The sequence below is a fragment of the Cervus canadensis genome, chromosome 30, assembly GCF_019320065.1.
Source record: "Cervus canadensis isolate Bull #8, Minnesota chromosome 30, ASM1932006v1, whole genome shotgun sequence".
Classification (NCBI taxonomy): domain Eukaryota; kingdom Metazoa; phylum Chordata; class Mammalia; order Artiodactyla; family Cervidae; genus Cervus; species Cervus canadensis.
The window spans coordinates 18072760-18097577 of record NC_057415.1 but is presented as its reverse complement, the minus strand read 5'-3'; the positions used below and the strand labels follow the sequence as shown (position 1 = coordinate 18097577).

The 24818-nt window shown below is 56.5% G+C and overlaps 1 protein-coding gene across 3 annotated transcripts in view; it reads right to left on the bottom strand.

Annotated features, from left to right (window-relative positions):
• Positions 1 to 7424: 7424 nt before the first annotated feature.
• The window catches only part of PHF2 (PHD finger protein 2), an 82588-nt gene continuing 65194 nt past the window's right edge, over positions 7425 to 24818 (bottom strand). For 2 of the 3 annotated variants that reach the window (XM_043453145.1, XM_043453147.1), the window contains exons 10-22: positions 24550 to 24641; positions 23154 to 23243; positions 22184 to 22543; positions 20848 to 20967; positions 20295 to 20413; positions 18336 to 18514; positions 18119 to 18189; positions 17113 to 17276; positions 12589 to 12863; positions 11691 to 11786; positions 11063 to 11172; positions 10069 to 10474; positions 7425 to 9416 (exon numbers count right to left, since the gene is read on the bottom strand). In XM_043453145.1, coding sequence (XP_043309080.1) covers positions 9328 to 9416; positions 10069 to 10474; positions 11063 to 11172; positions 11691 to 11786; positions 12589 to 12863; positions 17113 to 17276; positions 18119 to 18189; positions 18336 to 18514; positions 20295 to 20413; positions 20848 to 20967; positions 22184 to 22543; positions 23154 to 23243; positions 24550 to 24641 — 2171 coding nt within the window. In that variant the 3' untranslated portion in view covers positions 7425 to 9327. The remainder of the gene's footprint in view (positions 9417 to 10068; positions 10475 to 11062; positions 11173 to 11690; positions 11787 to 12588; positions 12864 to 17112; positions 17277 to 18118; positions 18190 to 18335; positions 18515 to 20294; positions 20414 to 20847; positions 20968 to 22183; positions 22544 to 23153; positions 23244 to 24549; positions 24642 to 24818) is intronic. The other variant, XM_043453146.1, reaches the window with a different exon arrangement.

The following is a 24818-nucleotide window of genomic DNA, read 5'->3' as shown; positions in this document are numbered from 1 at the left end:
GGACCACCAGAAAACGGGGATAGGAAAAATTGCCCCAGAGCTGCAGGGCTCCTCCTCTTGGACCTGGTTTATGACATAAGCCCCAGAGTACCTCCTCTCCAGTCCTTCCAGAGCCAGCCTAAGAGGGCAAGTTCCAGATCTCTGAGTTCAGCCAAGTTTAAGAGTGAGTCAGAGAATCCAGGAAGATGTTCATGCCCCACCAGAGGTATCAGGGGTGTGGGGTTGAAGGCCAGACAGCACTTGTCTGAAGTGGGCTCCCAGGCTATAGCTAGGGGATCTCGCACTCTGCCACCCAGGCTCCCAGGAGCCTGGTCCTGCCTGCACAGGTCAGCCCGGTCCACCACAATAGGAATGTCTATGACCCCTCCCTGCTGGCCTAACCATGCCCCTGACCACCTGCCCATCAGCCCTCAGGCCATGAATCACCAGCAGCCTTACAAGAGGAAGCAGTGATAACCCCAGGTCCCAGAAGGGCTGCCCTGGCTGCTTGTCCTAATCCACCCCTGCAGGGCAGGAATTAATAGCCCTTGTTCCACACACTCCATGAGCTTCTCCGTCTGGAGCGCCCTTCCTTGTAAGCTCCCTCCCCCTATTTGAATACCCCTCTTCTCAAAGTCCTCTTTTGTCCCCCTCCCTCCTTTCTGTTTCCTCCCTTCTCTAGGGTCCTTGATCCACCTTGCTTTCCCACCATCTACCTGCCACCGGTACCCTTGCCTGCCCTGGACCAGGGGCTCCCCATGGCTCCAGGGCCCACATCAAGTACATAAACTACCTTCTAGAGTGAAATAGGTCAGGAGGGGGTCCATTTGACCACACAGAGCACCCCTGATGGGGCTCTAGGAGTTGAGGCATGAAAGGATGGAAGGCCTGGGATGTGGGGATACTGCAGGCAGACAGCGGCTGAGCTTAAGACTGACCAGAGGAGGTAGTGTTTGGGGCTGAATTTGGGGACTGTGAAGAAGGGAATCAGGGAAACAGAGTCAATGCAGGGCTGGTGCAAGGCATTCTGGGGAAGGCTAAGGTGGGGCCAGCAGGGCCATGAGACCTGATGGAGCCAGAACCAACCCATCTAAGCGTGTTGGCAGAAGGACAGAAAGGACCTCTGAAGCCCAAGGCAGTGAGAAATGAGAGTCTAGAGCAGCTGAGTGAGCGCAGCTGAGGGTCCTCCAGAAGACTGCAGGGTGGAGCCTGGAGAGCTAAGCCCAGAGAATGTCTGCATCTGGGGAGAGGAGGAGGGAGGGTTTGAACAGACAGGGAGGGCACCCCTCCTTCCCGAGTGGAGACTGTAACTGGAGGACACCTTTCCCCACCTTCACAACTGCTTCACAGATTGTAGCACAGTAATTCAAGAAGCAAAGGGAAGGTCTGAGAGATTGGAAATACATCCTAAAGCTGCAAGCACGAAAACTGTATGGTCTGAGTCAGAATGGATGAAACAGAGAGGAAAAAAGAAAAAATTCCCCAGAAAGCATCCTTATTCACATTTGCCACACACACCCCCAGATGTCTCCTTCTCAAGGAACCTCTCCCGCCACACACACACACTCACACACACACACACACACACACACACACACACACACACACATCTCCTAACCCTGACACTTCTCCTGGTAACCCCGTGGAAAGAGCAGAGAACAGACACCAATAAACTTTCCAGGGCTTAATCCGCAGCCACTGAGAGAAAGCCACCAATAACCTTCTATGTGATATGGGTCACAAATGCCTGTATGTCAATGGAGGATAGACTCAGGATCTTAACTCTTGGTCATTACAGTTCACCACAGCGGATCACAGTTAGGTGGTCCAAAAAGAAAAGGATAAGAAAATAAGACTGGGTTTTCCCCCAGATTTAGAGGTGAAGTAAATGACACTTGAGCGAAGATACTGACCTCAGAACACATTGCAGGAACCTATCTGTGAGCCTGGCATTGGTTTATCCCTATGACTCCATCAGAGGTAAAATATCTGCCCCCATGTTGCAGCTCCTAGAGGTGGCATCTCCATCAGCTGCAGGTGCAGAGCAAGGAGTCCCTGAGACCCCATGACAGGCAAAATCATGCAGTTTTCCTAAACTCTAAGAGAAGTGAACCAAAAAAGGAAGGAAAGATAAATGTGGCAGACCAAAGCTTACTCTACAAAATGTGTAGCCCATTCATACGCTATTTCTCTTTGAAAAGCAGAAGTATTTGTGGTGTACCTATACAGACTGATTGGAGACCACATTCTAGAACAGCAGTCTACAAAAATCCGCCCTCTTCAGGGTAAAAAAATCACATGTTGTAACACATGTAGTTTTACATACTTACTAAATCAGTCAAAATGAGGAGAAAAGATAAGCGGCAATGCCAGGCACGTTGAGTGTACATCCGGGGCGTGGGAGACCCCATTGACCTGTGGAAGCTGCTCGCTTAGCACCTGATCCACTCGGGCCAGGCAGCCGAGGCAGCGTGCCTGTGGGTGTGCGGGTGCTCTGGCCCAACATGAGCCAGGCACAGGGGCCCCATTCCCCTGACCGTCGCAGAGGCGAGGACGACGCCTCTATTTTGCAGGGAGGAAGCCGAGGCCTGCAGCGCCAAGGCCATCTCCATTCTCCTTCCTACAAGCTCCAGCACAGCCGCCGTTTGGTGAATGCAGCTTGGGAGCGGGGGTGGCAGGAGGGATTGAAATAACACTGGCTGGAGTGTGGGTTCAGGCCGGTGGGCCGGCAGGCGGACAATTAATTACGAGGATCCCGCTTTGAGCCGGGCGAGGGCCCAGCTAGGCCGGGTGTTTACATGCACGCTCGTCTGTTTGGGGCCTGCAAATCCGTGTCAGATGTTAATGGAACAGCATCATTTTTCTGCCGAGGTGGCATCCCCTGGGATGTTTGGATGAGGCAGCCGATGGGACTCGGCCTGGGAAAGGCGGGCTAGCGGCTAAGGAGGGAGCCCATTTGTCAGGCTGCCCGACAGCCCACAGAGCACCCCTCCCACCACCACCCTTCCTCAGCTCCGCAGCCCCGCCCGGCGTCCCTCCATCCAAAGCACTCTGGGGACGCAAAACCCTGAGTCGTGAGAAGCAAGGATCCGCTCCAAAGTATGGGAAGGAGACTGCAAGCTGGAAGTGAGCAAACATTTAATTGAGCATCGACACAACCACCTGGGTTCACAGCCAGCCCAGGGCGCAGCCTCTGCTCCACACACCTCTGCAAGTCGGGGTGTGCATGGCCTGTCCATTGGCAGACCCCTCGGGCCAGGCCTGGCCACCTGAGGCCTGGCTGTGTCTTCTGTCCTGTTGCAGCTTCCCTCCTGAGTGGGCAGTTGTCTGCAGGCCATAGCAGAGAAGATCTGGGGGAGACCAGGTGGGGACATTCCACCCCTTTATCTCCAGCTTCCGGCTTCATCCCTCTCCTCATCATCAGGAAGGCTGATGGAAGAAGAGGCCCAGAGAGGGGAAGTGACCTGCCTGAGACAACACAGCCAACAGGCTGCCGGGTCAGGCAGGTGGAAGACAGGAGTGTGCTCCAGCAAAGGGCCAGGTGGGAATGGTGACCCATAGGGAGAAGTCGGCCCCATGGAATTTCTGTGTGGGTTTGAGATATCGGTCACTCAAGATGAAGAAGCTGAAGCCAGCCCCAAGTTTCCACAGCCAGGCGAGGTGAGGTCTTCCATGGGCTCCTTGGGTCAGAAATACAGCCACTCATGGCAGAGGACACAACCTGGACCAAGGACTGGGGCAGAAGAAGCCTTGCTGGAACCCAGGCCCTGCCAAGCTCTCCACTCACACCATCCCCACGGTTCCTCACAAAGCCTGATCCTGTCCCTGGGCCTTTGCTCTACTGTTCACTTGGCCTTGGCACTCTTCCCCCACGATCTCTGGGCTCTGCCCAAAGGTCACCTCTCAGAAAGGCCTCCCAGCCCCAGGACCCAAACCTGAGGTGTAGGGGGGCTGTGGTAAGCGGTTAGTATTGGGAAACTGCATGGCATTCTGTCCAGCACACAGTAGGCACTCAGGAAAGTGTACCACACTGGCAGCATAATCACAACATGAAACCCATGGAATTCAGCACCAGCATCTAATGTCTTTGACATGAATTTTATGTACCATTATCCTTACTGCTAAGGGTTTTTTTCCCCACAGGGCTGGGAACACAGTCGTAAGTTTTATATCAGCAGCATCTTTTTCTTTAAACCTTGGATGGTAAGCACTCTTCACTCTTTCTCCCACACACTGTGCAGCCTCCCAGAACCATGGGCAAGGAAGCAGAGACCCCCGGTAGCCACATGTCCAACAGAAGACCTGCCTCAGGGTCCTCATCTGCAAAGAGGGCTCCTTGTTCAGGGCTGTGCACAGAGGGAGGGTGGGCTGGGTCCAGAGGGGAACATGGGGTTTGGGGAGGGGGGATTTGAAGGTCTCTGTGCAGACTGGGAAAGGGGGAGACCCCTGTGATGGAGCAGAGAGTCAGGCAAGAAAACTGCTGCCCTGCCTGATTTCTGTCCCCTCCCCTCTGCTCATCCTCTACTCCATCCATCCTCAGAGATGGGACTTCCCCTTGTCCCCACCTCGGGGCCTTTGAACAGTCGCTCCTTTCTCCTCTGGCACAGCTCTTTCTCCTGCCATCTTGGGGAGTCTGCAGCAGGGTGTCTCTCATAAGCTCAGGGGCCCTGTAACTGTCCTCCCTGGACTTGACTTGCACCCTAGCTCCACCAGCTGTGAGCCTGTACCTCAGCGTCCCCCTTGGTGAGACAGAGACAATTGTAGGACCTTCGTCAGAGGACAGTTGTGAGGCGTGAATGTGCTAATAATATATACCAGATACTTAAACAGGCCCCGGCACATCCAGCGCTTAAATAGTTCAGGACCAAGGTGAACCGATTATTATCATCTCCCTCCCAACCCTCACAGCATGCTGGTAACTTCTGTTTGCCCACATCAGTCCCTTCCGCCATCAGCCCCAGGGTCTTGCCTGAAGGACACCTAGCACTAAATGAATTCACGTTGCTGTCGCTGGAGGACAGGTCGTTCCTGGCCCTCCCCTGCCCCCTGGTGGTCACTCTCAGTATTGCCCCAAGGCACCACACGGGACCCTTTCCTGCAAGTTTGGGGACTGGCCCTGGGTGGGTTTAAGGCTGAGCATCTAGGCAGGACCATGCAAAGCAGATTGGGCTGCTGGTGGTGCTGAGCTCCCTTTCCACTTGAACAATGGTAACATGTGCCTGATGGGCACAAGGGTAGAGGGGGGTGGCGGGGGGAGATGTCAGAAGGGGAGGGAGCCCTAGAAGGAGCGGGACCCTAGGGGGACAGGAGCCCAGGTGGAAAGTAATCCCCTTTTCCTCAGCCTCCTGCAGCAGGCTGCTTGCTCCCCTGCAGGGCCTGCCACATCCCTACTGTGTGGACACCCTCCGCGGCTCTGAGCCAGCTGCTGCCCCCCCTCCCACCATCTGATCACCCTGAGGTCTGGTCACCTGCCCTGAGGCCTTTGCTTGTGTTGCTGAAGACATTTTCATCTCATGGGCTGCTCCAGGGAACCTCCCAAACTCCCTTCTTTCACCTGGAGTGTAAGACGACACCATGGATGTCTCATCACAGACTGTCCTACTGCACAAGGGAGCAGGTGACTGTGAGTCCCAGGTGAGGCAAAATTTCCCCTTGGCAAAATCGACCCTGATGAAGCCTCTGTAAGTTTCTCAACATGAAGCCTGGAACTCAATAGGTGCTCAGGAAAATGACTGCAAAATTCAGCTCAAATTTGTAAGTTGAGTTGAGGCAATTTGTTATTTATGCTATGTTCAGTGCACAGGACACCAGCCACTCGCGAGTCTCAGGCAGAGCCAGGGCAGCCTGCAATAACAAACAAACAGCTCCAGCATCTCAGAGGCTTAACACGCAACCTTTTACTTTTCCTTTTGAGAAGTTTGTTGCTGGTCAGATGGCTCTCCAGGACCCTGCTTCCAGTATCCTGTGGCCCCCTGGAGCTGCCTTGATACGATGGTGGTGTTCCACCTACATGGCCAGCCACCTGTTGCCAGGAGGTTGAGAAATAATGATTGAGCAAGGGACGATCCCGGAGCACTCAAGTCTCATCCACGGAGGGCTTCAGTCTGAGCCTTAGTTTATCTGTCAAGTGAGGGGCTGGGTCCGTGGGGCCAGGCAGGGAGCTTTCTCAGTGGCCTTGCATGGAGATGAGAAGACCCCAGCAGGGCCAGTCAGCACCAAGCATGGAGCAACACAGGCCCCTTGCTGCCCCCGCTACAGGCATACCGAGAAAAGCACAGCCTGGGTCCGCCTACAGTCATTCCTGGACATGTGGACTGCTGGGGTCACAGCGAGGGCCCAGGGCAAAACCAGGCCAGGCTGCCCCAGGACGATGTGGGTACAGCCCAGGACAGGGCCTACGGCCAGGAAAGAGACTATGGGCACCTTCTGGGAGCCCTCCCCAAGCCCAGGGCCCCAGGTCTCAGGTGGCCCTCTGAAGACACAATCCCCACAGCCATGCTGGGGTAGGGAGGCCCAAGGAGCACCCAGATAACTCAGCCTCAAGGACTCCAACTCAGAGGCTGGGCAGCCAGAGCCAGTCCTGGGGGTGGGCAGGATGCTCAGAACAGCCCAGGGCTCAGCATGGTCTCTCAGCGGCTATGGGATGAGGGTGTGGGGACCTCTTGGGGAGCCATAGGACAAAATCTGGCTGGATCTGGGCAGGGATAGGAGAGCTGCCAGACAGGGTGAGTGCCCAACCTGGGGGTGTGCAGAGGCCACAGTTGTGGTGTCCAGCAGAGCGGATTCAGGCTGTGCAGCTGAACACTGCATCCCAGGGCCCAGCAAAGTCTGAGATGCCAGGCAGCTGGGGCAGCCCCTGTGTGAGCCCAACGTCTCCTCTGTGGCAGTCCCCTCTGGCTAGCTGCTCTTTCTCCCTAATCTTTGAAGGGCACTGTGCCCTTCACTGTGCATCTGTTAGGGTGGGATTGGGGGGAGGGGGAAGTCTGCTTTTGTTCATCCGTTGTAAATAACATCAGATTTAGACTGAAATCCTGCACACACTCTCGGGTGCCTGTCACTGGACTCACTAAACTGCATGCCTGTGAACACTGAGACACAGAATGTATAGGCACCTGAGGATGCTTGGCGCTGGGGCTGGTATCGCCAGGGTCTCAAAGGCTGCCCACGCTGACCGAGGGTCTCTTCTGCCTGCTCCTACAGGCTGGCTCAGGGTGCTGTAGCTTTGGGGTACAGGACAGTACATATGCCCTATGGGCAACCCAAGGGCTTTCCATGGGGAATGCTGGCAGCCAGGGCCTGGGCCTGGCTAGGGGGCCTGGCCTGACTGCCCACCCTCAAACGCAGCCCACCACACTGGTCCACTCCTCTCCCCAGTGTCCGAGACCCCCACCATCTTCACTGCAGAGTGGACAACAGCGAACGAGGCAGAAACGACAAAGACATGGTTCTGTACAAAACCGGAAATATTTTTACTCTTTTAAAACTTTGATCTAAGTTACCTTAGACCTCATGGACTTGATACAAGAGTAATATGAATTGGGAAATAAAACACTTTAATAGCCACAATAAACTTTGTTAGAAATGTACATGTTGCCAAAATAATAATAATAAAATTAAAAAAATAAAAGAGAGGAAGAGAGAGAACAGCTTGATGGCCAGGTTAGATTATATAAATGTTCAACAAGGACAGGAAAGGAAACCTTCAAAACGCTGAGTCAGAATAGTCAGGGCCCCGTGAGGCTCGCCCCTTCCAGCCTCTGGGCCCTGGGGCTGTGTCCCCCAAACAGGATGAGCAAGAATGGCAAGGCCCACACGAAGCTGCCTCTCCTCATGGACAGAACACCCAGGGATGGGCATATAAACAAAGCTCATAAGAAATGTACAAATATAAAAAGCTACAAACATTAATAAATTACAGCATCACAAAACACAGAAACACTTCACAAGGTGCTAGTAAAATAACTGTACCCCCACCCCCTTCATCAACAAGAAGGAAAGAAAGAGCTGGTATTCAAGTTGAAGATTCCTCTTCAAATGTGTCTGAAATAGATCTTTTGTGTACTGTTTGCTTCTGTAAAGACAGATATAAGGCTGCACAAACATCACTTGTTTTTCAGGCAATACCTTAGTTCCTAAAAGAAAAAATAATAATAATAACCATAATAATACAAAGAAAGAAGGAAAAGGAAAAGCATCGGAAACCCAACTGTTCATCATACTCGGCAAAAAACTCGTATAAATGTTAATGAAGGACTCTATAGAAAGAAATTCCTAAAGATACTTTTACTCTTATAAAAAAGAAGTTATTTAAAAAGCTATTTACACGCTACATTCTATGAAAAATATGCTTCAGGAAATACATCTAAAATTAAAATACAGGATTGCCTGAGAAACAAATCCAGCCCCTCCGTGTCGATGGGCAGACACGTGGTCCAGGAGCCACCCATGCACTCGACACCAAACGTCAACAAGTGACAAGATAGAAGTGCCTGGCCCCCAAGTCCTTGGGCCACCCGGCCACCACCTGCCCCACCAGGCACATGGCGGAGTGCTTTGGCTGGGAAGTGCTTCTCGGAGTATAGATGGTCAGGCTGGATGAGGCCCACCCACGTGGCTTAGCCTGGGCCCCCGGGGTGCCACACTGTGGCTGGGCCCGAGCCCTTCCCCGGGGACCCCATGATGGCTCCAGTTCGCCCCCACTGACACACCGACCCTGCTGCCAGCCCCAGCCGGCCCCAAGAAATGCCCTAGACATTCAGGGCACAACACCCACCATCCGGCCCACCACCCACTATCCGGGGAGCACAGAGGCTCCTCTCCTAACCGGACCGAACACTCTCTGGACTTGTCTGAGAATCACTTGGGAAGAGAAGGGGGGCACACACACACCCCGATTTCTCCTCCTCTTCCTCTCTAGTGTTCTTTGCCTTTTTTTAAGCCTCTGGAGGCTACCAGTCTGTGGCCAGCTCAGACTCTGGGCCTGGTGAGCATTGGCTCACTCCTCCTTCCTTGAAGGACTCATGCTCCCAGCAGGGCTGCAGAGGCCCTGCAATCACACCCATGCTCGGGGATGCCTGGAGGCTGTCCTGAAACTGGAATGGTCCTCAAATGGGCGGGGCCATGTTTCGGGAACTGGTCACTCTAAGCGACTTGAGAAAGGACGTCTGTCCATCCACGTTGGCGAGCTCCGCCTGCTGAAGCAACAGATGCTCATGTGAGGGGGGTGGTTGCTGGGAGGAGGCCAGGCCCTCCCTGGGTGAGGCAGCAAGGCCACCCTCCTGGGGGCTGATGTTCTAGCGGGGCTCCGGGGGTCCTGAGTGGAGCAGAAGGATCCTGGCTTTCCAAACTTTAAAGGAGCAGTTTTCCATTCCGATGAATTTTCAAAATTTTCCCCAGCCTCTGTTTGGCAGTGGCCATGCCCTTTTTTGTACGTTTTCCTGGGGGAGGTGGAGACACAAAAAAGACAGGTAAGTGAGAGGAGCAGCACATGGGATGCGGGTCTGTAATCCCTCACTGAGCCCACACCCTTTCTGTAAGATGGGCGTGCGATGCCCAAGGACAGGGAGCTCTGCATCCCTCCAAAACCATCAACTGTCCACAAGATGCCCCACTCAGCGGCCATGTCGACAAGGGGCTAGGGCATGGCATGTGCAGCAGGGACAGTCTAGGGATGGCGTTAGGGCTACCTACAGCCACATTCCCCATGTCCATGGCTGGCTGGGGCTCACGGCCAGGGCGCAGCGGGCCTGGGGTGACAGTGGGGATACCACAGGACCCAGCCAGCTGTTCCACCCCTAAATCACACGGAGGAGCCTGGGCCACCTTAGGCCACTCCCAGTGAACCCTCAGCAAACCATCACCCACACTGTCTCCAGGCCAGGACCCAAAGCCAAGGCCCTGGTAGTCTAAAGGAATGGACCTAGCTCCAAGGTACCCAGAACCCCCCTGGTGAGTAACCAGAGGTCTCACGTCTTGAAAGGAGCCATTTCTCTCACACACTGACTGAGGGCCTGGCCCCAGAAACCCATGGCTGCAGGGACAGAGACCTGTGGTCACTCACAGGCCACTCAGGGTCGACAAGCAAGGTACCTTTGGCAGCGGTGTTGTTGGGGGATGATGAGGAGGGCCTCCTCTGCGTGAGGAAGACCCCAGGGGCCATGGGCTGAGAGGCACGGCCGGCTTGGGCCCCAGCGAAGGTGCCGGCTGCTGTGTACTCGTGGTCGACCAGGCTGCTGCTGTGGGACTCTGGCGGGGGCTCGGGTGAGCTGCCCTCCTGTGAGGCCTGGCTGCTGGCCGTGCTGGTGGAGGCTGGGGTGGTGGAGGCCGGGGTGGTGGAGGCCGAGGTGGTGGAGGCCGAGGTGGTGGAGGCCGAGGTGGTGCTGGCCGAGGTGGTGCTGGCCGAGGTGGTGCCGGCAGAGGCGGAGGCAGAGGGGGAGGTGGTGTTGGGAGCCAGCTTCCTTTTGGTGTTCTTTTTCTTTTTGCTTTTCTGCTCCTCCTTTGAACAAAGCATGCAGATGTGTCACCCCACAGGGCTGGCCAGACCTCAGACCCTGGGGAGCAGCCTGCAGCCTGGGAGCAGCCTGGTCTACTGTGGACAAGTCTTCTCCCATGGAGCTAAGCAAGGCAGCACTGCAGGAGCAGAAAGGGCTGGACCATGCCCGAGCCCACCTCCAGCCACCACCAGCCCCCCAGAACAGTACGGGGGTCTGTGGAGAGGCCACCAGGCCCCACTCTGTGAGGCAGGCCGTCCTGGACATGGGGATGTGCAGGACATGGCATCAGCACTCATGCCCAATCTGAGCTTACCTACTGGTGGACATGTAGTATGGGCCCCCTCCCCCATCTCCCTAACCCCCCATTCCCCGCCACCCCACTGTGAGCTGCCATGGGGCATCTGACACCAGTTCTCAGCTTCTCTGCTTCCCACTAGCGTGGACCTGGGAACCTGAAGGAACCAGGGTCAGCAATACCCAAATGTCCCCAAGGCTGTGACAGCCCCAGTCTGGGTGATCCCCGTGCATGACAGTGGGGGGCACAAAGGCATCGGGGGGAGCCTAAGCCCAGGCGGGGACGCTCTCCTCACCTGCTGGGACAGTTTGGCTGCAGCAGCTGCCAGCCCAGTCTCAATGGAGGCCACTCTGGTCCCCTCACGCACAGGCCTGTCTTGCCTTGGCACCGATGGGCCGACCCGCGCTGCAGGAAAGAAGGTCAGCCTACCTCGAGTCGCCACCCAGCACCTGAGCGCCCTCCCGGATCTCCCAGCCTTGCCCTCATCTGCCCCTGAAGCCCAGGGACAAGTCACATTTTGGGGAAGGTCAGCAAGAGCCCCAACTTCATGTGGGGTTGGTTGCCCTACACCAGCAGGAAGGGAGGGGTCAGGAAGGGAGCGTGTTAGGGGAACCAGACCTCACTCTGTTGGCTGCCATGATGGGGGCCAGGGGCACACGGGACCCTCCCAGTGTTTCTCGTTGATGAGAACCAAGGCCAAGGGCCAGCGCACCCCAGGGACACTGCACTGCCCCCCGGCAGGAGCCGGGGCGCCTTTGAATGTTTGCGAGAGCACTTGGCTGAGGTCCCGGGACTGAAGTGGAACCCCAATCGGGCTCCTACAGGCAACAGACACCCTGTCTGAGCCACAGAGCCAGTGGGTGTGCAACACGACTGTTGGCATTCCGTGTGGACGGAGCTCCCCTCCCAGCCCCCAGCGCTACCTGTCGGGCTATAGGGGGCGTCATCCGAGCCTTTCCTCTTCTTGGACCGGGACTTGAAAACAGGACTGTCCTCATCTGACTCCAGGGAGGGGTAAACTAGAGGGGGAAAGAGGAGGAAGGACTGAGCTTCTGGTATGGCCCCAGGAGGATGGGTGCTGCAGGCTGCTGGCAGACCTTGTGACCGGCATCCCCCGGGGCTGTCTGCACGCTCCATAGCACCAGCCCTCCCGGAGTGGCTGCCCCGTGCATAGGCACAGCTGGCCTCTGAAATCATTCAGCCCAGGCACCCTTGGGGTCCAGGAAGAATGTTTCACATGCTGGGGAGCAACTAACAAAGCCTGCACACGCTAGAGCCCACACACGGCAACTATTGAGCTTGCGTGTGGCAAGTACTGAAACCTGTGTGCCTGTGCTCCACGACAAGAGAAGCCACCACAGTGAGAAGCCCGTGCACCACAAGAAGAGTAGACCCCGCTCACCGCAACTCGAGAGAGCCCACATGCACCAATGAGGACCAGCGCAGCCAAAAAAAATGCATAAATAAATAATGTGTTACTGTAAGTTAAAAAAAAAAAAAGAGTATGCTAATGAAAGAAGCCAGGCACCAAAGACCAAGTACTGTGCAATTGTGTTCACATGACACATCCAGATGAGGAAAATCTATGCGTTGGCATAAATCAGCGTAAATCAGGGGAGGCATATTGACTCTTAATGGGCACAGGGCAGGGTTTCCTTTGATGAAGTGTTCTCCAATTGGGGGTGCTGACAGCGGCACATCCATCCCCCTGAATACACCAAGCACCACTGAGTTGCATGCTTCTAAAGGGAAACGTCTAAGGTCTGTGGATTACATCTGCAAGAAGGTCTGGCTCCCAGCCCCCAGGACAGGCACGCTCACCGTAGTCCGAGTCCTTGAAGCAGGCATCCAGGTGGTCCTGCTCCTCCTCATAATCATCCAGATCCACACTGTTCTTGGCCGCCCTCTTCAGCAACCGCTTGCCTGCGCTCTTCCCACCAGCCCCGTTCTTCCGGGCGCCATGGGCGGCCAGCGAGCTGCCCTTGGCCTGGCCAGCACCCCACGTGGTCTGCAGGCAGGAGTCGGAAGCCTGCAGGTTGGCCATGGACAGCATTCCCTGAATGGCTTCCTGTGTGCTGGGGGAGGCGGGGGGCTGGCTGGAGGCACAGAGAGACAGGCACTCAGCCCACGGCCCACACATCCTCCCACTCAGCGGCCAGCAGAGGGCGTGGGGGGAGGACGGAGGCGGCTGATGATTTCCCCATGGAAAGGACCAGCTACCCGCTTCCTCTACCCTCTGCCCCCCACCCCCCCAACATAGAAGGGAGGGCTGGAGGCCTTGGGACAGAGAGGGGCATACATAGAGAAAAGAGGGAGGGGAAGTGGAGGGAGGGGTCGAGGGAGGGGCAGACAGAGGTACTCCTGATCTCTCCTATCATGAAGCAGATTCCCCCCAGGGGCCCAGGCCACCTCCCTCTCCCTCTTCCATTCTCTGTGCACCCCTGAGCCCACCATGGGCTCCTGCACTAAGCCCCAGTCATGGGTGCTTCCCCCACATCTCATCCAGCACCTGAGATGGGGTGGCTCAGGCCTCTCCCTCCCATGGCACTCGATCTCCCCTGGTGACCCACACCGTCTTTTCACCTGCACCCACACCCTCACCCTTCATCACCCCAGACATTTGTCCACCTGGGTCAGGACAGCCCACCCCAGCCTCTGGAGAGCCTGGCTATACCTCTCATTGCCCCCTGGTTCCTGAGGAAGCAGGGCCTGGAATGGGGCACCGCTTGGCTTTCTCCCTGGTCACAGACCCAGGAGGCCCCGGAGGCCCAGCAGCGGGCCCGTCCTGCATGTGTGACACTCAGGCCCCCTCCAGCCTGTCTCATGTGCCCCCGGGGGATGGACACACCCACAGGGCTGCCAGAACACAAAAGCAGCGGCCAAAAGTGTCCCCACAGAACCACCCTGGTGGTTCTGCATGGTCTCCGCCCCCTCCCCCACTTCCAAGAAGTGTTTGAAGTATCTCTAGTAAGACATTAAAATGAGAAGAAATCCCTGCTCAGACATAAGGTTCCCAAGACTGAGGTTGGAGGGTGCAGGGAGATGGAGCTGGCCCCAGGAAGCACAGACACAGAAGGTGGTCCCCTGTGTTCCTGGGGGCCCACCAAGACAAGCTTGGACAAAAGTCGTCCTGCGAGGGGTACTGCTGGCTCCAGGCCAGGGACTCTGCCCTAAGCCAGGAGGCAGCGACGGGCGGGCGCCTCTCTGGGCAGTACTCCATGAATACCACTTCCCCCAGCCCCGCCGGAGACATACTGGACCGCAGTGTTTTGGGCTTTTGCTAGAAGTGGATGGATTATGGTTCCAAAGCCACAAACAGTGGGAAAAATCAAGTATGATCAGACCGCTGTGGAGAGTTAGGAGCCCTCCACCAGGCCTTCCACCTGCCCCAGTGTCCTCCCAACCCCCACTATCCCGTGCCATGAGGGCAAAGGGATGCCCGGACCCAGTCAGGAGCACATGTCGTTTGGTAATGGCAGTATCATTGCTACACCATCATCACTGATGCTTTCTGAGCAGGACAGACCCCCACCCCCGGCCAAGTATGAGAGCCAGCAAGAGCTGATAGATGGCCCCCCACGCTCCGCACCAGGCTCTCCAGTGCTCTGCGGGTGAGGCCCTGAAGGTCTCAGGCATCCTCACCCAGCCTCATGGCCTGGACAAACGCCAGACTTCCTGCAGGGATGGGAGGGTGGGGGCCAGGACACCCACCACGAGGGTCCTCCGGGAGCCAGCATGGAAGCCAGCCGCCTGCCTGTGCCATCTGGACGTCGTGGTCCCAGCCCAGCTCAGCTGCAACTGAGAGGGAGGGGCCTTGGAGCCCAGGGCTGCAGACTGGCCACGTGGGCCAGCGAATCAAGGAGCAAAGTCTAACCAGTGTGCATGGAAAATAATACCTTAATCCTCCAATTATCATACCAAAATCCTCTCCTTTCCCCCTGGCGGTAAACACTCAGCAAACCATCCACAAGAAATTAACATATTTTCCTCCATTTTCTTCAGCTGTTTTTTTCCAAAAAAGCAAATACTTAAAACAGAGCAAATGGACCATCAAACACTGACCTACACTCCAAATGGGAGACTTGGGAAAGGAACTGCCTGCGGCAGCCAAGGAGGCCAGCCCCGGCAGGCACATGCAGGCATGTGTGAGTACACACGTGTGTACATACAGATCAGTTCACAGTGCATCCACAGACTGGCCACCCTCTCCCAACAGGCCATGCCCAGGCTCCGTCAGGAGCCCAAGCTGCAGGCCCTGTGTCCCAGCTCCAGGCAGAATTCTGGCACCAGCCTCATCTGCCCTCATCCGGTTTTGGCGGGAGCTCTCCATGGAGCTCACAGGGGACCTGGGTGAGCGTCATTCAGTCACTGAGGTGCCAGCTAGCCAGAGCATTCCCAGAAAATAAGCACCTCTGAAGAGGTGCAGGGCCAGCCCAGGTGCCAGCCCCCTCCAGCAGAAGGGGGCTCACAGCCAGGCTTCTCCTCCCGGCAAAGGGGTCCCAGGCCAGGGTCCCTCCTGCCACCACCACCAGGGCATCTCTGCAGTTGAGGGGATTGGGTCTGCTTTATCTACAGAAACTACTTCATGCTGAACAGGAAATCTGTACCCCCGCAGCTCTGTAGAAGCCTCCAACCATACTCCACTCCCATGAGAGAAGGCGCCTATGGCTATCTGTGAGCATAACACTGCACAAAAAATGGTAATCCGTGAAAGAGAATACAACCATTTGATTTAGGAAGAACACTTTTCAATCAAGCCCTAATCCTCCTGCTGCAGCCCCGCTGTCTGAGATGGGGCTGACATGTGCCTCCACCAGCTCAGGTAGCCCTCCGACCTCAATCCTGGTAGCATGGGCTGAAAGGCAGATCTGGAGGACCAAACAAATGCCAAGCAGACCATGTAAGCCCTGCCTCCCTCAGGCCAAGTCACCCCGCCCTGGCTGGATGACACCGTCTAGCATGGTCAGCCTTCCAGGAACCCCAGGCTTGGGCTCCATCATTAGCAAATGGAGCTTCTAATCCTATCTGCTGCCTCCTAGCTGTGTGGCCTTAAGCAAGCCACCTGAGCTCTCTCAGCCTCAGTTTCCCCATCGATGCAGCAGGAATCTCCTGATGACTCAAGAACTAGGAAGGGAGCCAGCCCTCACCATGGTGGCAGACATCTCCAGGATGGGGAGGCTGCAGGGGGCACAGGCCTCCATCCCTTGGTTGTCTGTCTGTGGTACTTGTAGAAATTCCATGTGGGGGAAAAAAATGCCCCATGATGCTTGAAAACAAGAGCCAATTGGGACCAAAAGGGAATTTAACTGGGACCATCCTGAAAAAAGGGGCTTCCCTGGAGGCCCAGTGGTAAAGAACCCACCTACAAGGCAGGAGACTTGGGTTCAATACCTGGGTTGGGAAGATCCCCTGGAGAAGGAAATGGCAAACCACTCCAGTATTCTTGCCTGGGAAATCCCATGGACAGAGGAGCCTGCTGGGCTACAGTCCATGGGGTCACAAAGAGTCAGATATGACTGAGCGACTAAATGACAACAATCATGAGAAAAACAAGCCCCATGGCATCCCATCCAATGCAAAACCCCATGAGAATTAATCCATTTCTCTCAAATCAAAGGACTGAAACTGGGCAGGCCTAGGCAGGGAGGACCACCTGAGCTGAGCACACACATGTCCTGGCCTTTCTGATCGCCTGGAAGCTCAGGGCCTCTGGGAAAGGGCAGCATATACACCAGCAGTGAGTGGGGCCTGAGGCCACACATGTGGACTCAAACAGGTCTCAACAGCAGCCTGGCTTAGCTCCCACACACTCCCAGTTGGGGTGGGAGCCTGGGACCCTAGCTGATCCAGCCCCTTCTCAGGGAGTGGGCTCTCACACCCCAAGCTCTGAAGCCATCATCTCCCTTGCTGCAGATGATGGCTCTGCAGGGAAGCCAGCTTGGGGTCCCAGAGAGGCCCATGAATGCTCTTTACCCTGACACCGGGCACACACCGTGGAATTTTCTTAGGTCATTTTTATGACATTTGGGAAATGATGAGGCAGAGACAGCTGGACGTCCCAGTCTGGAAACACCCCAATACCCTCCAGGTACCCAGCCTGGCCCTGCTTCCCCGCAGGCTCCCACAGGTATGGTGGCCCCACAGTCCTCACACAGGAGCTCTGCAACACGAAGGACCTACATAGCCAGCCCCCGCTCACCTCCCTGGCCACCTGGCACCACCTCTGCCAGGCAGGCGTCCCACTCCGACTGTCCAGCCTCCAGCACGTGGGCTGATGGAGTCCTGTTTGGCCCAACTCCATGGAAGCACCCACTCCCCCCAGTTCCCCAAGGGCACCAGGCCTACCTGTTGGGGTTGTACTCGAGTGCGCCAACCTCCTCGCTGGCCTGAAGCAGGTCCAGGATGCCCGCGGCTGAACCCCCGCTGTCCTTCTTCACTTTGGCATTGCGGGCGGGCTTGGTGTCCGTGTCTATGTGCAGTGAGCCCTCATCAGAGGAGTCATCGCTCTGCTGCAGGGACAGAGCAGCCAGTCAGAAAAGGGCTTGGGGGTAGAGATAGGGACTCTTTCACGCCAGTGAGAAAAACAGGTTTTTAAAGAGCTTGTCCTTGTGCTGAGCACCGGGAGGCTGACTGACCAGACACATACTGCAGAGCGTGGGCGCCAGAGCTTTGCGCTGGGAGCCTGGTGCCCCACCTGCACCACTTTCCCAAATGAGCCCTGGCTTACAGAACCTTATGTGAGAGCCCCAGTACTGAGCACAGATACAAGAGAAGCTGCTGTGGTTGGACAGGGATCAGGCGGGTGACCCTGCACCTGAAGGACACCAGTTAACAGCCCCTGGCCGGTGGCTCCGCAGGGACACCCTGGGCTCTGCAGGTAGGGTATCACCCGTCTTCCTGGAACTTGGCTTCCTGGGAGATGGCCACCACATCCTGGGCTGGACATGCACGGCCTTGGGGGTTATCTAACGTAACCCCCATACCTCCCCCATAACGTAACCCCCATAACCAACCCCCAGCAGCCTGGCCTGCTACCCTCTGTACCACCATCCTCAAACATCAAGGAAACTCGTGGATCTGACTGAGGAGTGCAGCGCCAGACACCTAGAGACCTTCTGCAAGTCCCGACTTTGCTTTTGCCCCTTTGCGCAGGGCCCCAGGGCTCACAGTCCCACATCTGGAGCCCAGCCAGCCTCCCCAGGAAAATGTTCCCCTCCACGCTCCACCCAGAAAGCTCAGTCAGAGATGTCCCACCAAGTGGTAGGCGGGCCACTGCCTCAAGAACAGCCAGACGCAGGGATAGCTGTCTCGCTCACTCCTGTGACCAGTGTCCCAGAAGGCAATTGCTTACCTTGTAGAGCGCCGAGTCCAGCTTTGGCTTCGTAACAGGCGTGGGCAGCGGCTCCTTCTTGTCCAGTAAGACTGAAAGCAGAGCAGATGGGAGTCAATGGCAACTTTAGAGGGGCAGAGGGGGACCCTAGTCCAGCTACATCCAACGTCCACTCCACATGCCCGAGATGGACCCTACAGGGCTGGGCCTGCTCCCTCCCTGTGTCCCCCCAACTCACAGGATAAGTCCCTCTTTGGAGCATTTTTCTTCCTCCTAATAGGGAATTCGTCAATCTTGAGCTCCCCATCATCCGACACATATTCATACTCATCCCGCACCGGCTGAGGCTTGTCCTCCTTGAAGTTCTGCAAGGCCCCGAACACCCCTGGGCCAGGCTGCGGCTTGATGGCCTTGGAGCTGGGGTGGAATAAAAGGGTCGGTCAGTGGGCATCTGCACAGCCAGGCCAGTGTCCCCAGCACTCCACCCCTCAACAGGCCTTGGAAGACCAACAGTAAGGGCTGGGCCCCTCCCAACCCCACAGACTCCTCTCCAACGCCATGACCCCAGCAAGGATAGCACACAACCCCCGGGATAGCCTGGCCCTTCCTCAGGCTGTGTGAGGTTGTGCCCCTAACTGCTCCCCAATCCTAGCCGCTGGATGAGCACAGACTTCTGTCAGTCTGCTCTGGGGCCTGATACAAGCTCAGAGTCAGACACAGCCAGTGCCAACCGGCCTGGGTTTTTTATTCACACAGTTATTATGGAAAAATAATTTCAGGGCTGAGGTGTAGGAACAACATAACAAATCCTGGGGCTACAGGGCTACTGCAAACGAGGAGAGTTCGATGCTCCAGCTGCTGCCCCCGGGGTCAGCTGAGGGCATAAGTGCACACTTGTGCAGGGCACAGGCGTCTGCAATTCCCAATGGGTACAGATCTGATTCCCAACCATGGAAACACCAAGGACAGCTGGCAGTGAGCCCTACTGGGTGTGGGCATGAGCTACATCATGCAACACACATACACGTGTACACACACATCCCCATGTACACACATGGTTATAGAGTCATGTCTCCTTCTCTCCCTTCCATTTCTAAGCTCTAGCACGGTCAGTCAGTCATACAGTTAAGGCCGTCAAAAGCTCCCCGGCACCCACCAGCTGAGCTTCAGATAAATCAAGGACATGCCCAGGGCCATGAAGTCATGGCAACAGATCCAACCCATCTGCTTGCCAAGAGGCCTTGGCACACTGCCATGAGCTCTTGGGAAAAATAGGCCCACCTGTGCCGGGCTCTGCAAGACCACCAGACACTGACAGCTCTGTCCCACACCACCTGAAAATGGCCTTCTCCCATTTTGCAGAGGAGAAAACAGCTCCACAGGCGTAAAGTGGCCCCATTCCCACTGGGATGTGTCTACCTCCTGTTTGTCAGGCACCCACACTGCACTTTGGATTCAGCATACAACTGTCAGACCAAGGCCAGCGAGGGGCTTCTCAGTGGGCATGGGGTTCCTGGCCCACCCACCTCCGATCTGGCCAGCCCACCACACTAGTCAGCCGACCAAGATCCCTTATACAGTCTGGGACCTAAACACACCAGCTCACACACCTAGACACACCCAGGCTGGGTACCCCACCTCTCAGCTTAGGGCAGTCTCCTCCAGGAAGCCCTCCCACCGATTCCCTTGGGCAACCAAGGACTCCATAGCACCCCAGGCCCCACAGATCCTTCTTCCATGGCCCCAATCACAGCCATCATTTCAGGTGGATTTGACAGTATTGGGCTCACACCAGCCTCTCCCCACTGGCCTCTGGACTCCTAGGCCGAGATCCTGACCCCTAGCATGTCCTCTGTGACAGCCCAGGACAGCACTTAGATAATATCTGCCCAATCATACCCTCCCCTCCTTGCCGCACACACCACTGCTCCATGCCTACCTACCTGAGCTCTTTGGTTTAGGAAGCAGGAAAGGGGTCAGCCTGGTGAGACCCTCATGAGGGGTGTGCCTGGCCACATCCTCTAGCTCAGGACAAGGGCTCACCTGCAGAGTCCTCCAGGAGAGTGTGTGTGTGTGTGTGAGGTGGGCACAAGCAGGGCATGTGTGTGTGTGATGTGGAGAGGGGACGCTCAGGGTATGTGTGTGCGACATGTGGTAAGTGTACAACCAGCCCCTCCTGGCACAAGCACTCACGTACCCAAGCAGTTTCTTGTTGGAGAAGGAGAAGGAGAACTTGGTGTCCTTGTTCCCTGACAGAGGAGACTTCTCCAGCTTCTGCTCTTCCTCCATCTTCAGCAGGGAGTCGGGTTTGCTGTTCTGCAAAGCAAACCCAGGACCGTCCCTGAACCCCATGCAGGTGACCAGTGGGCAGAGGCAGCAGGACAGGCCAGCCTCCTCCCTCTGACATGTCACCTGAGGACCCATGCCCACGCAGCCCCAGGTCCACAGGAACTGCCCTCGGATGCTGACCAGCTCCAGGGATTGCCAGCTTGAACCAGGGCAGGCCATTAAGGGCAACACTGTCCATCTTCTTAGGCTAAGACGTGTCCTCACCAACCCTCAGAAGGTGGCTCCAGGAGGCTAGGTGCATGTCCAGACCCTCAAAGACCTTCACAGCACACACCTGACATATCCTACAAGCACACACCACCGAGCCCACAGCTGCATCACACACCACCCTCTTTCACTAACACAGCCCTCCCTGGGGTTAGACGCACTCACCAGCACACCTGCACACACACCCCCCTCACCTTGTACTTCCACTTGGCCTCTGACTTGCTCTTAGTTTGCTCTCGGATTTCCAGCCGCTCCACGTCATTCTGCGTGCTGACCACCTCCTTGTTGGGCACACTCAGGACATTCTTTGTGGCCTAGAAAATACTAGCCATGATCTAGTAGCAGACATGGGAGGGCAGCAGGGTTCATCAGGCTACAGTGCAAAGTGAGAACCTCACAGCACAGAGTCCCCACCTCCTGCTGGCCTACATACATCAGTTCATCCATCCATCAATATACCCAACCACGTATCCAACTAGCCATCCATCCATCTGCCCACCCATCCAATTATCCACCATCCATCTATCTACCACTCACCATCCACTATCCACCTATCCACCCACCCACCATCCATCTATCCACCCACCCACCATCCACTATGCACCTATTCACCCACCCACCATTATCCACATATCCACCCACCCACCCATCCATCCACACCATCCATCCATCCACCCACCCATCCAATTATCCACCATCCACTATCCACCTATCCACCACCCACCATCCACTATCCACTATCCACCCACCCACCCACCATCCACCCACCCACCCACCCATCCACCCCCACCATCCAACCATCCACCCACCCATCCACTCATTCATTCACCAACCATTCATCCATCCACTCACCCACTCATAAGCCATTCACCCACCCATTCATTCAACCACTCTTCCTCCTCCTACCTTTCCTTCCTCCCTCTCTTCTTTCCATCCACCCACCCATCTATTAATTCATACATTCATCTACCCTCTTTGCATTGAGAAAAGGAAAACCAATGTGTCCCACTTAAGCCCTGAAACATTGGGTAATGATCTCCCACTAGCAGGAATCATTCAGTATGGCCTGCTTTCAGAGACTCATAGTCCCCAACGTCCATACCTAAGACCCTCTACTCACATTGACGGGTCTTCAGGGCCAGGCCTGCTTCTCTTACTGTCACAGAGGCTCAGGGCCCCAAGGAAGCCTGGCCCCATCACCACCTCCATTTCTGCCTCCCCATTGCCCTCCACTGGGTGCCTCACCCACCTTTAGGTTTCAGCCAATGTCTGGGCCCCAGGGAAGACTCAGTTGGCTTGTCCCCCCAGGTGACCCTTAATGGTACCACCCTGACCCAGGACAGACTCCGCTGCCTTTATCATGAGGGTCTCTCCCCAGTTGCCCACTATACCAAGCTTGCTGGGGCAGAGCCCAGCTGCCCTGGGTCTCCAGCACAAGGACACAGCAGGTCCAGCACCAGTCCACAGGCCTGCCCCCCAGAGGTGTCTGCAGGCCCACTGACTACAGGTAGGGAGGGCAAGACCACCCACCTTGCCCTTCTTAGGAGGCTCGATCTTGGTCAGTGCCTCCTTGGTGTGGGCCTCCAACAGGTCCAGGTTGGGGATGGTGGGTGACGCTGAGCCCCTGCACTTCTTCCCTTTCTTCTTGCTCCCATCCTTCAGCTTCAGTGATTTGGGAGGCTTGGGGGGCTTGGGGGGCTTGGGAACTTTGGATGGCTTGGGCATCTTCACGGTTTTGGGAGTCTTTTTTTTGGACACTTTCTCCAGGAAGGACCGTGGGGGGCTGGCCTCAATGGGGGATGGGGGCTCCTCTTTTTCCCGGTCCCCAAAACAGACCTCGTCTGAGGAGACAGCCGCAGTCACTTCAGGTCGGGAGGCCTTGGAGGCATTCTGGGAAAAGGACAGGGAGAAGTGACCAAGAGTGCCCTGCTAGGAGGGTCTCACAGCCCCAGGCCATGGGAAACAGGCAGAAAAGGGGCATCTGTCTGCATCACTGGTAACACGCTCACATGTATCCTACACCATCTGTATCACAAGCTCACACCCACCTACACCATCTATGAACACAGTCACACCATCTATACCATCCATATGACAATTCCACACCTGTCTCACACCATCCACATCAGCAGCCACTTGACCCCTCTACCTCCTTGGTGGGGACTGCTGTCCCAGCCTAAGGCACGGGGAGGCTGGGGGCTGGACAAGCTCGCACAAGCTGGGTCTCAAGGGGCTGAAGTAGTCCTTGCTGCAGAGTCATTCCCCACCCCACAGGGGGCTGCACAAACGTCCCCACACTCTCTCATTCCCGAGGATCCCACCAGGAGACTGCGAGTCTGCCCCCAGGGCCTAGGATTCAGCGTCATCGTGCAGGCGACCCTGCCCCAGAGGGCTGGAGGAGGGGCTGCCTCTCACGTGGCCGACCCTCACAGGATGACCAGGGAAGACAGGCAGAGACATCCCTCCAACGGGGTCAGCAGGCCACCAGGGTGAGCCCTACCTCACTGAGCCGGATCTCTTTGGCAAGGTCTTTGATGAGCTGCGAGGGTTTGAAGTGCTCTGGGAGCTCGTCCTCATGTTCTGCCAAAGCCTGCAGGACAGCCCATGCACAGGGTCAGCGGGTCAGCTGCCAAGTCTGGGCACAGACGCCCACCCCCCCCTCCACTCACAGGGGCCCCAAGGAGGCTCAGCTGCTGTGGTTCCTGACTCATGCCCTCTGTCCCTCCAGGCTGTCCCCCATTTACCCAGCCAGGACCTCCAGCACCACTGCTGCCCAGACAGGCAGAGGGGAAGGCCCTGTCACAGGCATGGACTGGCTGCTGGGGCCCCTAAGGGAGTTAGCCCACTCTAGCCAGACACTGTGCCAACGAGGAGGCTCTGCCATGATTCCACTCTTACAGATGGACAAGTAAGTCCCAGAGGGGAGAGGGTGCCCAGTGCTACTACCAGCTGTGATGTGAATGTGGGCCATCCCTTCTTCCTGGGCAGAAGGCCACTTCACCTGGCCAGACAACTGGTGTGAGTCGGGGGCACCCTGTCCCACTCCAGGCTTTGAAAACCGAAGGAGGGCCCTAGGAGGGTACCTGCTGCCCCACCCCACTCAGCCCACCCATGAGAGATGCACAGTGCTCCCCTCTTGGACTCCCCACTTCCTCAAGACTTTCCGGGGGCCTGGTGGGATCTGCTCAGACTATGCTGGCACCCCTGACTGGCAGGGGTTCCCAAGGCAGTAGACAGGGAGCCCCAAGGCTCACCAGGCCTCTCCCCTCCCTCTGTACCAACAATCCAGGCAGGATGCCAAGGGAAGTTGGAAGTTGCTTTTCTGGAGTCTCCCTAAGAAGAAGTAACCACTGCATGGATGCTAGTGAGGGTGCTAATGCTTTCAATGTGGGGGGGACCCAGAAATGCTGCTTCAAGGGAGTCATGAGGGGCACAGGGCAGTGCTCCTGTGGTTGGGGGTGGGGGGGATGGAGGGGCATAGGGCAAAGGGGCTGTCCTAGTCACTGGGGCAAAGCCAGCCCCTGAGGTGACGCCTGCACCAGTCAGTGGGACAACGAGAACATCTCCACTCTCCTTTTCAGAACGTGAACCTCCAGCCAGTCACTGACCCAAGTCCTCCCCACTCCCTGGCCTTCAAGGTCCACACAGCGCTGTCTCTACCACCTCATTTCCTCTCACTGAATCTCCCTGCCACCCAGCCCCACCCCTCAGGCCAGGTCCCTAGGTGGCGGGCCCTCTCCCTCATCTGCCCCCACCAACAGATATGTGACTGGCCAGGCAGCCCCCACCTGCTCCTCACATGCTAGTTCCCACTGAAGGAAGGACAAGCCCGAGGGGTGACGCCCCGCCTGCCACCCTCCCTTCTGCCCTGGGTCACACCTAGCACACTTCCCTACCTGCTTTCTCGTCCATGATCTGAAAGCACCATTGAGAATTTTAGCTCCTTGGACTAAATGAGGGGGCAGCTGCTTCCCAGATTTGTGAGAACCTGGGGGAAGACGGACGGGTTTGCTCAGGAGGGTACCCACTTTCCCCTGCCACCTGCAGGTGACTTAAAGCCCCGGTGGTAGGGGATATTCAGGGCCAGACCTTTCAGAGGCATGTGCCCACCACCACCTGCCCAACTGCCAACGGTTCCTCTTGGAACCCAGGGGATGCCCATCTA